At 50.7% G+C, this 18662-nt stretch overlaps 1 protein-coding gene across 7 annotated transcripts in view; it reads right to left on the bottom strand.

Moving 5' to 3' along the window:
• The window catches only part of LOC144122148 (glutathione S-transferase 1-like), a 96601-nt gene that overhangs the window by 45379 nt on the left and 32560 nt on the right, over positions 1-18662 (bottom strand). For 5 of the 7 annotated variants that reach the window (XM_077655714.1, XM_077655712.1, XM_077655718.1 and 2 more), the window contains 2 exons: positions 16452-16622; positions 784-981 (listed from right to left, as the gene is read on the bottom strand). In XM_077655714.1, the coding sequence (XP_077511840.1) occupies positions 799-981; positions 16452-16622 (354 nt within the window). In that variant the 3' untranslated portion in view covers positions 784-798. Of the gene's footprint in view, positions 1-783; positions 982-16451; positions 16623-18662 lie in introns of those variants that run through there. The other 2 variants (XM_077655716.1, XM_077655715.1) reach the window with 1 other exon arrangement.

Here is an 18662-nt window from a genome sequence, read left to right as displayed (position 1 = left end):
GCTGAAGCGGGAAGGAATGAATGCATTAGAGGGCATACTCACAATGAGCTCCACTTCGTAGGCAAGCTTGTTGATGCTCGTCTGCGGCAGACATTTGGCGCATATGTAGACGATGACGTCCCAGACAGCCGTGAGGTCGGACACATGTCCACTATTATAAAGTGCTGTCCCCTTGCGCACACTCTCACCGGAGAAATAACCGTCCGGAACACGCAGAAACGGCAAATCGCACGCACGCACCTCAGCCATGCTTGCCGCGTGAGGCCCACTGCTCGCCCGCTGTCCCGCCTGCAGTTCCAACGGCCGCCGCTACGCGGCTTTCATTGGCGCCCCTATAGGCACTGCACAGGGCGTATAGTTACCTATTGAGTTTTTTACAACGCTTCTATGGTGCAACTTTGCACCACGTCAGTGGGCATAACATTGCTCTGAAAGGTGTATGTTTTACTCTTTTAGGTGCATCCTTACGTCTCTTTTGGACGGGTAACGTTACCGTCCAGAGGAATGTATCCCATATTACAGTGTATTGTTACAACTTCTCGAATGTAAGGCACAGACACGTTCGCTGTGATACTAGGCATCCATTGTTATTAAAGTAAGATCGTTTTTGGTCCTGTAAAGAAAACCACTTCACTTTGTAGGTGTCGGTAATGGTGCATCTACTTTAATGTATTACACACATCGAAACCAAACGCAGCATTACAATACACCTACAGAACAAAGCTGCTTGCTGAAAAGGCATGATAAGCACCTCACTGCCATCAAGTTCACAGATGTTTTTCTCTTCCACATTCCTGGTTATGTTCGTGTTAGTGTGATAAGATTGTGGCGTGCCGTGCTGCACTTCCGAGTGCAGTTTCGGACTCCAGTGATTGTACACCAGTATGCACGACAGGGTTTATTTCTTACTGAATTTAAAATGGCAACATAACTCAGCAGTCTTCTGTCAACGTCATGATGGCATCCATTCTCCAAGCGAACCTGTGTGACAAAAAGAATCCTTGAAACAAGACGGGCAGTACACACATTTAACGCATAAATATTAATTATAAGATCAAAATTTAATCTGTGACAATTTGGTCTGAAGCGCGAAGGCGTATGTGTGGTGTCTTCCAAGCGAGCATGCTGTACAGGCCAAGAAATAAGTAAAAGAATGAGCAACACGAGCTCTGGATACCAAATCATGATACTGATTGAACAACATGCATACCCCACCAGCTAGACCAAACTAGAAGGCTCCTACATTTGGTGTGCAGTACACATATCTCACATGCAGTGGAAGTATAGAGCGCAGCTCCCACTTCCGTAAATGGCCTAGTTTTTTTTAATTACATCGTTCTTTCTGCGTTGATTCAAAGGGGCCCGATTTTGCAGCTGAAATCTGCAAGATATAAGAAACCGTACCGCAGTATATTTGACGCAGGGCGTCTTCACTCACCCCGTTGCTATCGTGCATGCTGTGGTGCTACCATCTAGTTAGAGTCAGTGTATGACCATGGAACATTTTTTACAAACAAAAATGACCTGAAGTGAGCTCTTGTTCAGCTGTTGTCCCGTTATGCTTTTGGCGCTAGCTAGCAAAATTGTGGCTGAATTTTTGCCGCCTGCGCGCAACAAAAGCGTATGTGCACTGAGATAGTGCGCTTCTTTCTGCAACAACTTGCAATATTATATAAGTCAGCTTCTTAAAAAGGATGTCTTCCGACCAAAAGTACTCGTTTACAGACAGAAGTCTCGCATTTTCAGAAAAAGGTTGGATTCCTCTTAATCTATTTCGGGACCGACTGACCCATCTCCCCTTTCGTGGCAAGAACAGGGAGTGAAACGAAGACGGTGGTAAATGTCTCGAACCCAGAGGACACTCACATTCTTCGAGCGAATGAAAACTCCGGATGGCCGCCCACTGCCTGCAGCAGAGTGTAGGCAGAAAAAGGAGGGATGCCGTCATTCGTCACAGAGCAGTGGGGAGTTGGTTGTTCCTTGTTCTGGCTAGGAGTGCGCGGGGGAGGGGGAAGGGAAGGAAGTTAGCGCGACGGTGTTGTTCAGTAGAAAAGTTTTAGAAAGTTAAGCGTGAGGTAGCTCACTACTTCCGGCGCACAGGAACAAAGGCCCATTGCCTTCTATTCCCTGCCTAGCCTCTACTGCAGTGCTACCGAAGGCTGACTGCATGAGTACAATTGTACTCTTGATGGCTCTCTCCAGGCCACTTTGAAGTAAACTGGCGACATTCCTGAGTTTACTAAGAAGAGGGAACTTCACTCTTTTCGTTTCCACAAAAAAATGCGAGAGTGTCGTCCGGGAACGAAACCTTTTGTTTGGAAAACAAGCCTTGCGGAGAAGCTGACTTACACATTTCTGCAAATGGTCTATTTTGCAAGTTGTCAACTCTTGTGAGGATTAAGTGACTTGAAATAGCGATAGAAAAATGTCTGCGGGTGAAGGTTAAGCAGGGTCATAGCAGCAGGGAGCTAATGCTCGAGTTCGGGGAAAAAAAAAACAGGTCCTTTTTCTGCATTAAAAAGAAGAGAAAATCCTGACCGCGCCACTCAGCTGCGTCTGGAAAAAAGATGAAATATGGCTTTGTGCCTCATCATAAAAAAGGTTTGTACTCCAGTTTAATCAATTTCTAAACTTCAACCACTCAGAGCAATCATCAAGGTTCTGAAAGAAAGTAGGACTCACCCTCTGAAGCTCAAAGACCACATTAGCTGCACTCATGCTAGAGGTTGCATGCATTTTGCAACGTACACCCGCCGCCAAGAGTTCAGAAAGGCGACTGTGTCGAAAACAGCTAATTTCTTCGTATCTAAAACTTATTACTGGAGATTCCACGGTGCATTGCACAATTTGTACCATGACAATTAATATCTATTCTAAGATCCATGAACTGGCGAGGGCGAAATTGAGTTGTTTTACTAAAAGTGAACATGAGCGTAATTCCCCACCACCACCCGCCCTCTACAAAATACAAGCAGATAAACATTCTACCGTACTTACCAGGACTGATATGGCGTCATCGCAAAGTTAGCCTGTTGGCAGGCTATCGAGACGCGTTATTCGCTCGGTGACTGCACACCACAGGTACAGATAGCTAGACAGGCACTGTCCAGAGACGCAAAGTGCAAACTGCGCCCTGCAGCAGCTTCCAGTACTAGGCAGTGACACGACCGGTAGCGCTGTATTCGCGGAAGGGCGAATGAGCGAACCCACCCGTCCTCTGCACCCTTTCTTTCCCGCCTCTCACCCTTTCCTCCTTTTGCCGGCAGATTTTTTCTTTTCCTCTTTTCGTTCCGGCTTCCGCGCGTCCCCCGCGTGTGCTTTCTTGGTGGAGGCATTTAGCATACCGGAGACATACTACAGGTTTTAGGTACGCCTGTTGTGCACGTGCGGTGGCCCTTCCCGGCCGGGTGCTTGCTTCTGCGCATATGTAAAAAAATTCCTTGGTTAACTGTCGGCATAAAAAGTCGCCTGTTTTCTTGACGGCTGAATACTGAAAAAAAGTGTGCGGTAGGAAATATGCCGAACGTACATAAGCTCTGCGCTTCTCGCCTCTAAAATGGCAGCCACTATGAAGGTGGTGCAAGCGTGCTTTAATATAAGTTATTTGAAATATTGCGTATAAGTTAGAAAATGAGCAAGTGCACGCACTTGTGCGGAAAAAGCCTGTTTTCGGATTCTGTTCCTGATAATTCTTACATGTATGACAAATTGCTACTGCTATTGCTAGAAAGAAAACTAAAAGTTGACAAAGCTCCGTTATATATCATTCTTCAACACCTTACGGAAAATAAGTAACCGAGTACAATTGAAATGACTCCATCAGAAATGTATATGGATACCGGGGTGAATTACAGTCTCAGGAAAGTAACGTAACAATTACAGAAAACTAGGCTGTTACTCTTCCGTTACTTTCCTCCCAACATTTATAGTTCCATGACACAAATTTACTCAGACTGCAGTGAACTGCAGCAGCTTACTTGATGATTTGTTCTTTTAATAAACTGCACATCTCCAACCAAGATTTTTAATTTTAACCCAACGTTTCCAGGCTGACTCGGCTCCTTCATCAGGGGTGACTGAGGGCTGTAGCTAGTGTCATTTAAGTATAGAGGGGAGGAGGGGGTCAAAGGAATGACAGCTGTGATGCGAAAGGCATGGTGGAGGGAGAGAGGGCGTTAAGGCTGTTAGTCACGTTGTCGCACTGTGGGGATGCGGTCAATGGCGACGTTTTTTTTTGTTGAGTTGAAGAGCGAAGTCCCTGGGCATATACTGGGGGCAGGTTTCCTTTTGTGCGGTTGATGTTGTTCGGGGTGGTTTGAATGTGCCAGGATTCCAGAAGGAGCCTTTTGTGGTAATTTGTTTCGGTTCCCAGGATGCGGGTTCCTTCGAAGTTGATTCTATGGTCGGAGTCCTCGGAATGTTCCAACCAAAAATTAAAATTTTTGTTTGGAGAAGTGCAGTTTATTACAAGTGTCTTCAAACCCAACCAGACAAACAAATCTGTCAAAATGTTTAGTTTGCAATGATTTGTTCTACGCTGTTAATTTCCGAGGGCAATTGTTTTTCGGAGCTGCGGTCAAAAACATCCCTACGTTTACTCGCGAAGTGATCAGCGGCTGCACTGATCACTTTTAGAACACCTTGCGTCGATTTTGGGTGTAATGAGAGTTGAGCTGCGGCGCCATCTGACAAGACCGCGGGGGGGGGGGGGGGGGGCTACAGAGCGGTCACGTGAAACCTCTCGGGAGGAGAACTCCCATGGAAGACGGCGTTCACCCGGTTGTGGTGCGGACATGATCGTGCGCGATGCTTCTCGGCAACCGGTCTGTTGTCGCTCGGTCACAAAGAAAACTGCTTGCCGTCAGGAAAGCTGTACCTTTGGTTCCAGCTTTTTTTTTTTGGAAAGAAGGAACTGGTTACCTGTAATCAACTACAGAAAAAGTAATTGAATTGCCTGGAACTTTGCCGTTTGAAAAAAAAGTAATAAATTAATAACAAAATTGCAAGAAAGTGCAGCTGATTACAAGTAATCAATTACATGTAATGCGTTACGTACAACTCTGGTACGTATCGTCATATCTTCTATACTTTGAAGCCGCCGCGGTGGTTCAGTCGTTATGGCGCTCAGCTGTTGAACCGAAAGACGTGGGTTCGATCCCGGCCGCGGCGGTCGAATTTGTGTGGATGCGAAGTTCCAGAGGCCCATGTACTGTGCGCTGTCAGTGGGCGTTAAAGATCCCCATGGAGGTGGTCGAAATTTCCGAAGCACTTCACTACGGCATCTTTCACAGCCTGAGTCGCTTCGGGATGCTAAACCCTCATAAACCATGAACCATCCATACTTTGAAAGATCTTCCAAGCGTTATTATTAAATAACGGCCAAGACAATGTGCCAGATATCAAAATCAAGCAAATGTCAGCTTGTAGTTGTCACAGGAGAGCAAATCAAGCCAATGTATACTAAAAATACAGGTACTAGTTTACTCATATTTACAAAGCCTTAGGCACACACACACATATATAATAGATAAAATTTGCATGTAGAGATGGTCCACAAGATGTGGGACACAGATTTGTGCGCTGACCTGAACGTAGTGAAATTTGCTCAGTCAAAAAGCATACTTAATACAAAATAAGTTTCACAACGCTCTTGCAGTGTTCACACGTGTGTCTAGGATTCACGCTCACTTGCGCTCGCATTAGCAAATCAGTCGAAAAGCTTCTAATGCGGGATAACTTCAAACCCTTGAGTGTACTCCTGTGAGCAGGAAGTCAGCACTGTGCATAGACAGCAAGGACAGCATGGTGAGGGGTTAGCGTGGCTTCCGAGCTGCGCGTCCGCTGCTCTATCCCGCCTTCGGTTAGTCATCCGCCGGGTCACTGAACGTAGACCCTGAGGGGACAAGTATTCCTAGGGAGTGTTAACATTGCCCCGCGTCTGAATGATGATTCAAGTCAGAGCTTTCTGCGCAGGAGCACAATAGCGCTCGGCGTCGTACATCGGCGAGACCAGGAACTTCGCCGAAAGAATGAAGCAGCACAAAACGGATTAAAAATCTGGAGAAGCGGACTCGCGACAAAAAACTTTTTGGACTAATTGCTGCAGTGACACGTGGCCAAAGGCGCCTTCTCTCTCCCCTTTCCTGCCCAGCCCTTGCTACAGGAATTTGCGAGTGTGCCATGAGAAATGTGAGCTTTAACAAAGTTTGAGCACTCTTTTATTGATTACACCATAATTATTTATGACAAGCACGTTTTCTGCTTTCTGTTTTTCTCTTGGCGTAGAGCATTCAGAAGTCCTTTTCAAATTTAATTGAGAAATAAACAAAAAAAATCAATTGCCAGGGAGGAGGAGAAAGCGTCAGAGGACCCAAGACTCCTTCCCACAAATCAGTAGGTTCAACTGCGTATGCGCCACTCAGCATTTCCCTATTTCTTTCTGCTCATTTGTAAAAGATTACCTTGGGCTCACCCCCAGCCCTGTTAACGGCAAGGCTGTCAAGGGCAAATTGCATTTGCGTTACCACTCGTAACATAAAATGAAGTATTATGTAAAGCACGAATGTCCTACAGACGAGCGTAAGCATATGGTGCAAGTTTAATCATGACACTACATCAGGGCCCGCCGATGTTGCCATTACGTGCAGCTGAGCGCGAGGAGGAAATATACACTGCTTGAAACGGACACAGATTAAATGCGCATAGAACGTGAGCGTTGGAGCTGATCGCCGCATCATGTCAAATTAAAGCATGGAATGTTTTTAGTCGTACTAGAAACAGTCTATATAGAAAAAAGATGTAAGCATTTGAATTCCGTTTTGAGCGTAGACTGCTAAGCTGAATCTTTTTACTTGATGTATTTGCCACACAAGAGAAATCAACCATTATATAAATTCTTTCCCGCCCCTCTATGAAGTCGGCATGCGCATCGAGGCACTTCACACAAAATTCTCCACGAGCGCCCCATCGCGGCATGCGAGCAAAGTATAATTACCCCGCTGTTTGGGGGGGGGGGGGGGGGGCAAGAAAGGACGCGCAGTTATCAACACTGGTAGAGAGCGTAAGTAGGGTGTAAGTTTTCTAAAAGGGGGTAAGTGATCAGTAGCGTGCTTTTAACGGGTGCAAAGTTATACCTAGAGTCCTATAAAGGGGGTAAAAGTCCTTTTTACCCCTTTCTCACACCCTTTTTTCTTAGAGTGTGGGCCCTCTGCCGCATGTAGGAGTGTATTTATTATCTGGCTCAGGTGTTCAAGACGAGAGAATCTAGCGACTGAGCGAGTCGATGTACTCCCCTCAGAACCGCCTTAAAGGGACTATGCAATAAATTAATTGAGATTACGTAAAGCAGACGAGAGATAGGCATTTCATCACTCTTCACACCAGTGCAAGAATTTTTGAGCATCAATAACCAAGATATAGACGATTAAAAATTATGCTCCTTCTCTCCCCCTCAACTCGCACACGCGGGGCTTCAGACAAAAATAAAGAAAACAGCTCTGGGACTGGGCCCCGCCCATGATTACGTTATCCGCTGACGTTCCTTTTGCAACTTCCTGTTGTCGCTCCTAGCACCCCAGCAGCAGCGTCGGCAGCGTGATTGCGGCGCGCGTCGGGATTCTTTGCTTGTCGTCTGTTGTAGTTAGCAGTAATGGACACGGACCTCGAGGCGCGACTGTTCGCTCTTAAGGCCGCGATGGGAATCGAGCCCTATGCGTTCACGCCGTTCCGGCTGAACGCCAGCGACGACAGCAGCGACTCGGCGAGCCACTGCGAGTGGCTCCGCAACTCCCGACAGAAGGAGGCGGCAGAGGAAAATTGAAACCATATGCGCGGAGGCAATGCCCTGGCTCGCGCTTGCCCGAGAGGGTCGCGCGGCGGCACGAGCAGACGATTTTCACGGCTACCGGAAATGTGCCCGTGACGTCGTGGCTCCAGCGAATGGCAGCGTGTGGTGGCCTGGTGACGTCATGGGTATAGTGACTTCTTTTTTCACGATTTTAGTTTCAAAATCGGTCACTACGAGCACACCAATCGGCCCGAGAATTAAAAAAAAAAGACGGTTTTTAAAAATTCATAATAAATTGCCGGCTCAGTTCCGAAGACTCATACTTGGTGTGACTGCTTCTTAGCATCATTTCTAAGCATTTAAACATTTACAAACGAATTTTTATTCGTCTTACGCTGTTCTCTTTGTAACTCACGGCCAGGTGCCCTGTCTTCACCCCTTGGAGCCTGGCGGTTCAGGCTGCTGGCGAGCGCATGGCCACGGTCGTTGCCGGGAGGGGAGGCGTGGCCTTGTGACCAGACGAATCAAAAGGGGAGAAGTGTGTCCGTGGTACTCTGCTGGAGGACATGTCCCACCTGTTTTGAGAATATTCCAGGGGCGTACGCACGACATGCCGCTGATGAGGGTCCGGCTTGCAAGGATTGCTATTGTCCTTGCAATATTTGCAGCTGACTGCAAGAGCCTTCTTCTGCTGTCCTGCTCGAGCACGTGTGTTTTGAAGCTCAGATTTGGTTGCCATCGCTCCATTTCTTGGTCCCTACGCTTGTGGCTTCCGGATTGTCGGGGTATCTTAAGGTATCCGTGACATAAGGACCTTCCCCGAACTATCAACTCGAACTCTCCTGCTAGCAGAAACGTGTTCGGAATGTACAGTACTCACGGATTGAAATAGGACATTCGGAGCGCGTGGCCGTCGCTTTATGGAGCGCCGCCCGTAGACGCTCATGGAACCAAGGTGGTGCATTGTGGTATGGCGCGAGAGGGAGAACATCTACAAAGCAGAATTGTTCCTTCCAGTAGCCAATGAGCCGGCCTGTGGTTTACCACATGCCTGCGTGGCACTGCAAGGCTAGCGCTCCGAATGTCCTATTTCAATCCGTGAGTACTGTACATGATAATAACGGTGCTTGCCTTTGTTGCTCCTAGTTCAATGAACCAGTGAATATTGTCACGGACGCCGGTAGGACGTTCAATCCCTGGCAGAACAGTACCTGGCGAGCACACTGCGCAGAGCGTAGCCGGCAGGGCCTAGCACCGAGCAGAAGAGAACGAAGTCCGGCGCGCGACAAAGGCCGAAGACAGACCGCACGGGGGAGCCGGTAGCGCGATGGCTGAAGTAGATGCGGCATTGCCCCTCCCCTCTGGAAAGGCATTGACTCGATGCCTGACAGCGAGGGGGAGCCACGTGTTGGTGTAAACAGAATCCCAGGCACCGAACGTGGTGAGAGTTGTCCTAGCGGGCATGGTATGGCTTGAGTCTTGCGACGTGCACAATTTCGGATGTCGGCGGGCGTCTGGAAGAACGAACACTCCCTTGCGGGCGCACTTCATACGTAACGTCGCTGAGTTGGCGGAGTACCTCGTAGGGGCCGAAGTAACGGCGCAAAAGCTTCTCGGAGCGACCGCGCAGACGGATGGGGCTCCAAACCCACACTTGATCGCCAGGCTGGAAAATGACTTCGCGGTGACGGAGGTTATAGCGGTGAGCATCGACTTCTTGCCGCACGCAGGTTCGTTGCCGAGCCAGCCGGCGGGCAGCCTCGGCATGGCGAACGAATGCATCAGCGTCGGCAACGGATGGGCGGGCAATATCGGGCAACAACATCGTGTCCAACATAGTCACGACTTCACGACCGTGTACCAAACGAAATGGCGTGAACCCCGTCGTCTCTTGAAGGGCAGTATTGTAGGCAAACGTGACGTACGGAAGGATTTCGTCCCAGTTCTTATGGTCGTCGTCGACGTACATAGAAATCATATCAGCGATAGTCTTATTGAGGCGCTCGGTTAGGCCGTTGGTTTGAGGATGGTAAGCTGAGGTCTTACGATGACTTGTGCCACTGAGCCGCATAACTTCCTGAGTAAGCGTGGACGTGAACGCTGTGCCTCGGTCAGTTAAAACAACATAAGGGGCGCCATGGCGGAGGACTATGGTGATGATGAAAAAGTCAGCAATTTCAGCAGCAGTGGCGCGGGGAAGGGCTTTCGTTTCACAATACCGGGTGAGGTAGTCGGTGGCAACCACAATATACCGGTTACCCAATGATGACGTGGGAAATGGGCCCAGTAAGTCCATGCCGACTTGGTGGAAAGGAATTCTCGGCGGAGCAATGGGTTGGAGCAAGCCAGCCGGCTTGAAAGGTGGTTTCTTCCGACGTTGACACTCGCGGCAAGTACGTACATAACGCTTGACAGTCGCAGAAAGCCTGGGCCAGTAATAACGGTGACGAACTCGTGCCATCGTTCGAGAAAACCCGAGGTGGCCGGAAGGAAGCTCGTCGTGGCATGCCTGTAAAACGTCAGTGCGGAGCGCCGTTGGAACCACGAGCAGGTAACCAGAGTCCGTCGGGGCGTAATTTCGTTTGTAGAGGACGCCATCTCGCAAGCAAAACGACGACAAGCCACGCGCGAATAGACGAGGCGGTAACGAGGCGGTACCCTCAAGATAATCGATGAGTGGCCGCAATTCCGTGTCGTCCCTCTGGTGTTGAGCGAGGTCGGACGTGGTCAGAGCACCAATAAAGAGGGGGTCATCTTCGAGGTCATCAGAGCTGGACGGGATAGGAGCACGGGACAAGCAGTCTGCATCGCTGTGTTTGTTGCCCGACTTGTAGACAACTGTTACATCAAATTCTTGCAAGCGAAGGCTCCAACGAGCTAGCCGGCCCGAGGGGTCTTTAAGATTCGCGAGCCAGCACAGTGAGTGGTGGTCACTCACGACCCGAAACGGGCGACCATACAAGTAGGGCCGGAACTTCGTTATCGCCCACACAACAGCTAGGTACTCCTTTTCAGTGGTTGAGTAATTGGCCTCGGACCGAGACAGCGTGCGGCTGCCGTAAGCAATCACACGCTCAACACCATCTTGCCACTGGACGAGGACTGCACCGAGGCCAATGTTGCTGGCATCGGTGTGAAGTTCTGTATCCGCCTCCTCGTCAAAATGGGCAAGAATGGGCGTTGTTTGTAGGCGTTTGCGGAGCTTTTCGAAGGCGTCCTGCTGTTCCTGTGCCCAGACGAAAGGCTGATCGTCTTTTGTCAGCCGTGTGAGAGGCTCAGCCAGCCAGGAGAAGTCTTGCACGAAGCGTCGGTAATATGCGCAGAGGCCAAGAAACCGGCGCACAGCTCGCTTATCAGTGGGAGTCGGGAACGCAGCTACAGCAGCCGTCTTGTCGGGGTCGGGGCTGACACCCTCAGGTGTCACAACATGGCCCAAAAACTTAAGCCGTTGGTACGCGAAGTGGCATTTTTCGGGTTTTAGAGATAGACCGGCTGATCGGATGGCCGTCAATACTGCACTCAAGCGTTTGAGATGTTCTTCGTAGGTCGCAGCGAAAATAACCACATCATCAAGATAGACGAGACACGACTGCCATTTGAGGCCAACCAGGACAGTGTCCATCATTCTTTGAAAGGTGGCAGGAGCGGTACACAGGCCAAAGGGGAGCACCTTGAACTCGTACAAACCGTCAGGCGTTATGAACGCGGTCTTTTCACGGTCAGGTTCATCGACATCGATCTGCCAGTACCCACTGCGTAGATCAAGAGAGGAAAAGTATCGGGCATGACGAAGGCGATCGAACGAGTCATCAATGCGGGGCAACGGATAAACGTCCTTTTTAGTAATCTTGTTGAGGCGACGATAGTCGACGCAGAATAGGAGAGTGCCATCCTTCTTGGCGACCAGCACAACGGGCGAAGCCCACGGGCTTGTTGACGGCTGGATAACCTCGTCGCGGAGCATTTCCTCAACCTGCCTCCGAATCACCTCCCGTTCTTTCGCAGACACTCGGTAGGGGTGGTGTTGTATAGGCCTCTCGCCTTCATCCACTACAATGCGGTGTTTAGCGACCGATGTTTGTCGAACTTTAGAAGTGGTCGCAAAGCAGTCACGAAAAGAGTCGAGGATCATGTGGAGGCGGTGTTTCTGATCGGCGGTTAGGTCGGGGTTCACGTCAGTCATAACGGGGGCGTCAGACGTCGATGCATGGGTAGCGTTGAGGGAGTAGGCGCAGTGGGAGACTGAGTCACTAATTTCATCGAAATAGGCTATGGCGGTTGCTTGCGGCAAGTGGCGGTATTCGGCGCTAAAGTTCGTAACAAAAAGCTGCGTTCGCAGTCCGCGGAGGGAAGTAACACCCCGCGCAACGCAGACTTGTAGACTCAGCAGTAACGACAGGTTACCTTCCGCAACCCCGTGAGGAGTGCGTGGGTTGGAGCATTCCACCGTAATGAACAAACTGGAGCGTGGTGGTAGCGTGACATTGTCATCAAACACGCAAAAAACAGGCCTGTCGGGCTCGCTGCTGTCGGCTATGGCACAATGAGGTGAGAACGTCACGACAAGTTCGCGGAGGTTGATTATCGCACCGTGTTCCCGAAGAAAATCTAACCCGAGGATGAGGTCCTTCGAGCAATGAGCCAACACAGCGAAGCAGGCAGTGAAGGTGACACCACGAATCTCCATTCTAGCGGTGCAGACGCCAAGCGGTGTCACCAGATGGCCTCCAGCTGTCCGGATGTGTGTTCCAGGCCAAGGTGTCAGTACTTTCCTCAGGACAAGCGTCAGACCACGACTCATGACGGAGAAATCGGCACCGGTATCTACGAGAGCAGTCACGCGGCGGCCATCAACGATGACCGAGATTTCAGCCGAAGCTTGGTTACCGTCAGAAAAACGCTGTGTGAGGGAGGTCGGACTAGGGGATCGTTCTCGCGGTCGGGTTGGGGCGTCAAGCGGAGGCGTCTCCGTTCGTCGAAAAGTGGTCTGACTTAAGGGTCGTTCAGATTGTCCAATTGAGGCGTCAAGCGAAGAAGGCGTCTCTGGGCGTCGAAAGGACGTCGCGGCGTGGGGTCGGAGGTCGGGTCGCATGCTAACGTCGGTGAGCGGAGGATGTTCGTCATTATGTCCGGTGACGGCGGCCCTACCTCCGGGGGTCGCCGTCCTCAGTTTTCCCGGCGCGGGCTGGAGGACTGCCGGACGTAGGACTGGCGAACTGGTGAAGAAAACCGTCGAGGCGACGGTGACCTGGACTGACGTTGGGCAGTGGGTACAGGTGGGACGTTGGCCGCTAGGTACTGGTCGATCTCGCGGGGTCGTTCACCATAGCGCGGCAGGGGTGCGTCGGGCGAAAAGCCGCGCAGGCCAATCCGGCGGTACGGGCAGTGACGACGGATGTGGCCTGCTTCGCCGCAATGGAAGCATAGGGGCCTGTTGTTCGGCGTTCGCCACATGTTTGCCTTGGTGACGGGTGGGCGGTCGTCTGGCAGCGCTGTTGTATGCGGGAATCGGTGGGACGGCGCGGTAGGGGCAGGAGAGTAGAACGCCGGCGGTGGTGGCGCAGGACTTCGCAATGTCTCGCTGTATGTCATCACATAGGGCGCTGGCGGTGGCGGCGGTGGAGTGGGCTGCACCGTGCGGCGTATCTCGTCACGGACAACCTCCGAGATGGCGGTGACACTAGAAGGCTGCTCCACAGAGCGAAGCTTCTGCAGCTCTTCGCGAACGATGCTCCTGATGAGCTCTCGGAGGGAGGTGTTCTCATCCCCGGACCTCGGCATGTGGCACTCCACAGCAGTGATGTTTGAGGAACGGCCGTAGTGCGCAAACCGCTGCTGCAGGGCGCGCTCCATGCCTGCCGCCTCCTTTGCAAAATCGGCGACTGTAGCCGGAGGATCGCTTACGAGCCCAGCGAACAATTGCTCCTTGACGCCCCGCATCAAATGGCGCACCTTCTTGGCTTCCGACATCGAAGGATCAGCGCGGTTGAAAAGCCGGGTCATGTCCTCCACGAGCATCGCCACGGTCACATTTGGCTGCTGCGCTCTCGATTGCAGGGCCAATTCAGAACGCTCCCTCCGCTCGTTGCTGCTGAACGTATCCAGCATCTGGCGCCGGAAGTCTTGCCAGGTGTGGATGGCGGACTCGTGGTTTTCGAACCACGTCTTGGCGGCTTCCTGGAGGGCAAAGTAGACGTTCCGAAGCTTGCGGTGCTCGTCCCACAGATTAAATTCAGAGACCCTGTCATACCCGTTCAACCAGTCCTCCACATCTTCAAACTTGTCACCATGAAACGGCGCGGGCGTACGAGGCGAATGAAGAAGCAGCGGTGGCGAACTCACAGTTTGCTGGAAGGTCTGGCTGGCCACCGTAGAGGTCATCTTGCGGGATGGCGCGGCGAGGGGATTGTACTCGGGAGCTAAGCCTTTCAAGCGGCGGCTTGACTTGTGGACAGGTGTCGTGTCCAGGGGGTGTGGCTGAGCACTGGAGGTTCCTGGGACCTCTTCGTACATAGATCGTACCCAGCACCTCCACCAAAAATGTCACGGACGCCAGTAGGACGTTCAATCCCTGGCAGAACAGTACCTGGCGAGCACACTGCGCAGAGCGTAGCCGGCAGGGCCTAGCACCGAGCAGAAGAGAACGAAGTCCGGCGCGCGACAAAGGCCGAAGACAGACCGCACGGGGGAGCCGGTAGCGTGATGGTTGAACTAAGTGCGGCAATATGTACTGCATGTCTCGCTTTATGTTTATTCATCTATCCTTGTTCTGCGCGTGTATTCCTTAGAAGCATTAATACTTAGTTCCGAGAGTCCTGAAGCGATAGGGACTGCCCTCGCACATGACCGAGATGACTGCTCAAGTCTAGCGGAAAAGAGAGGTCTACCATAAAGTGCCGCAAGCGAACGCGTTGGCGTGCCACAGCCTGTGGCCGACCCTGTACAGACCACCTCCGAGCTTGCAAACAGACAAGGCGGGGAAGCAGTCACTAACGGGTTCGCTGTAGGAAGGCTTGGTGCGAGGATGGAGGCTCACAATCACTTAGCCGTTTGAGTGGCTGCTTCTCTATGTTACTTTGGTAATATAATTATACGCACCTAGACCGCGTGCGAAAGAATGAGTGACATTTCGTGGTACACTGACAAACTTTCGTTAATGGAGTACGCGAACGGCCAAAGTTACCGTTGCTTCATTTGCCACCGCCCTTGGTTGAGACGCTACAAAGTAATACCAAACGCTCCTGTTATCCTCTATTATATGGCATGTGGTTGTTTTGGCGCCTTTAAAATAGTTACTGTAAACAGAAATATTTTATCAGAAAAAGTCAAATTTGCCTCAAACAGTTTTTATTCTACTCCAACATAAATTACAGTAAATTATTTCTGTCAATAACACAATCTAACACACATAATACATCTGTTCTTGAACTGAAAAATCCTTCGTAGAGTATATATGACATACCCAGCAGACACATATCCCAAGATCTGATAAGTAGCACCTTACCATGCTAAATCTTTATGCTTACAATCTTACGCTTGTAAAAAGTTGCGCAAAAAGAAGATATACCAATATAATTTCCTCGTTCCCTCTTTTAAATGAGTCTGATTAGCCCCGTACACAGTGGATTTTACCCATTGACTAACGGCCTTTAAAGATTTAATTGCCAACTGCCGGCTTTACTAGACAGGTTTATTGAAGCCGGCGTTAGTTTCCCAGAAACTACTGTACTCCCTCTGAACTTTTATCATTCATTCAGGTCATTAATAACACACCCTTTCATGTTATGTGATGCGCTTTCCAGCCTTTATTTGCTCTTTGATTCTTAGCCGCACAACAAGTCTTCTTTGCATACGTTATAACTCCTTGTATTCTGCTCTCTTGCACGCATTTGCTAATTCCTTTGAATGAATTGTTGCACATTCAATTTGTCGTATGTTGCACTTAAAAGCCCACTTAGTAGAGCTGTATAAGCGTTGCTCGTCCTCTTCCACTGCCATGCGTACAGATGAGAATTTCGTCAGTAAGATTGCAGCTTTTTTCTCCTCTTCCATTAACTTGTAACTGATCAAAATAATTTTTATTATTGTTATAACAACGTTTACGCTGCGACAATTCGTGCATTTTGTAGGTTTTTTCAAGACTTCGTGGGCCATTTGCCTCGCGCAACGCCCCCAAGCAGCACATGTCCGAAGTTAAGGATCCCGCTTTCGAGCGCAACGCTCCCCGGCAGCGCAGTGGGTTCCATCTTTGTTCATGTCGCGAGGCGAAGGGGCTGAAGCAAGAACCGCAGTGCTCTATTCCCCTTGCACTCACTGATGCTTGCGATCGCGAAAAGAATGCCATTCCTGCTAAAGCTACACAACCACCCTATCCCCCTCCCCCAATTCCACTGTGTTTTCCCCCCATCCTCTCCCTACCAGGACTGGTAGAGCCGAGCGCGAGGGTGCTGCGAGTTCTCCTCCTCTTCGTCACCCTAAGTGAGGAGCTACGCGAAAGCTACGGAGGATGTCGCAGTAACGCGGCAGCCGCGTAGTCCGGTCACCGCGGTCCGCATGGGAAGGCAGAACTTTCCTAACGTATTGTAGCCGCTACTTACGTCAGAACCTAATCTCCGTGTCGCGCAGAACTCCGAGGGAGAGTATGTTTCGCATGGTGACCTCTTACCTCAGGAACGGTGAGGGACTCCATGAGCGATACGTCAGCCAGTGTCATCTTTTCGCCGATCAGGAAGCGTCTTGGGTTGCTCTCGAGCAGTGTCTCCAGAGAACGCAGGCTGGTCTGGAAAGCAGCCTCCTTTTTGGGGCATTTTTCTTCACCTTTCAGCAGGTACGAGTACTGTAACGACCGTTATCATGTAAGGTACGGTGCAGGATGGAACGTTTCGCCACTATGGCACATGAGGGTATACCTTATAGCTAAAGAAACGGAACGCTAAGCAAATGGTGATTTTATCACATTGTCACCGCCTTACACGTCCGGACGCCCTTGTTTCAGTACAAATTAGCAGGATGACCCAAAAAGAAGAGCAGATGATACAAGCTCACTTAGTTGCATGCAATGTAAAAAGGCGAAACAGTCCCTAGCGACGATACTTTTAAGCGAATGCAGTGACCTCCGTTTTGTAGCAAGAGCTACACTGGGCTACCAACCGTGCATTTCGCGGTGGCCAGGAGAGGCCTGCTGTGCGCATGCGCCGTTAGCATGGCAACCGGAGAGCAGCAGGAGGTGCGCCGTGCCCTTCGCCTTCGCAGCGGCTGCGCGCCCGCTCCACCGTCGGAGCCGCGCTCTTCGTCGCCGCCTCACCGCACGCTGCTCTATCACCCGAACCGCGCGTCGCATGCGCTGCATTGAGTATAAAAGACGGAGATCTAATGGGCGGCTGTATCACAACGTTTGACATGCATGCAGGGAAGGAGAGTCCAGCCGCTGCTAAACGGCGGTATAGACAAGAGAAGATTAACTCTTCCGATCCTGAGGTTGTCGTCTGGCACTTGGTTACTGAACAAATAGAACGAGCGTAAGAAGGCCAGTGAGCATCGGAGACGCCCGAGCAGAGATAGGAACGGCTTGCCAAACGGATATGCCAGACTGCCGAGCGTAATAGACGGCGCATTGCCGCCGAGATGGAGCCCAATATCTCTCATTGCTATACATATATAGTGACCACAACAAGCTCATCCAGGGAAACGAACCTCTCGCTACGTATATCCTGGCATAGCCGAGCTAAGCCATTGCCAATTTTTCTTAGGGCACGTCGTTTTTTAGTAATGTACTCACTGCTGTCTTCGAGACCACCCCTTGGAGCCACCTCGAAGACTGGTGATACACGCGCAGATGTGCGTGGTAGAAAAGTACGCACACAAAGCGAACTGGTAGCATCTCTAGGCCGCTTATTACTGAGTCCCTTAATTGGTGTAATCATAGAAGGTTGTGGCCAAGTAATACACCAGGGTGGCCAAATCCCGTTCTGGTGAGGGAGTGCGTTGTCGGTTCTGGTCACCGAGATTAGTTTTCGTGGTTTGTTATTATACACAAAAATTTTAAAGTTGTCGAAACGCTTTGTTAATGGCATTGTTTTCAACATAACTTGAATGGCAAGTGCTCCTGACTGGTGGCCACCAGGTGTGGTCACGCCCGCCTGAGGACGATGATCGAGGGAATTTAGGCAACACACTGCTAATATAGCACTGATGCTGGCGCGGCGCTGCAGACTACGTAATACAAGAACAAGCTTACTCTGTCTAAAAAACTAACTCCTTTTTTGAAGACAGACAGACAGACAGACAGACAGACAGACAGACAGACAGACAGACAGACAGACAGACAGACAGACAGACAGACAGACAGACAGACAGACAGACAGACAGACAGACAGACAGACAGACAGACAGACGGACGGACGGACGGACGGACGGACCGACAGACAGACAGACGGACGGACGGACGGACGGACGGACGGACGGACGGACGGACGTACGGACAGACAGACACAGACAGACGGACGGACAGACAGACGGACGGACGGACGGACGGACGGACGGACGGACCGACAGACAGACAGACAGACGGACGGACGGACGGACGGACGGACGGACGGACAGACAGACAGACAGACAGACAGACAGACACGGACGGACAGACATACACGGACGGACGGACGGACGGACGGACAGACAGACAGACAGACAGACAGACAGACAGACAGACAGACAGACAGACAGACAGACAGACAGACAGACAGACAGACAGACAGACAGACAGACAGACAGACAGACAGACAGACAGACAGACAGACAGACAGACAGGGACGGACGGACAGACTCAGACAGACAGACACAGACAGACAGACAGACAGACAGACAGACAGACAGAGAC

This window comes from Amblyomma americanum, chromosome 2 (genome assembly GCF_052857255.1).
Source record: "Amblyomma americanum isolate KBUSLIRL-KWMA chromosome 2, ASM5285725v1, whole genome shotgun sequence".
NCBI lineage: Eukaryota > Metazoa > Arthropoda > Arachnida > Ixodida > Ixodidae > Amblyomma > Amblyomma americanum.
Note: the sequence above shows the minus strand (reverse complement) of the source record. Positions and strands in the feature narration are given on the sequence as shown.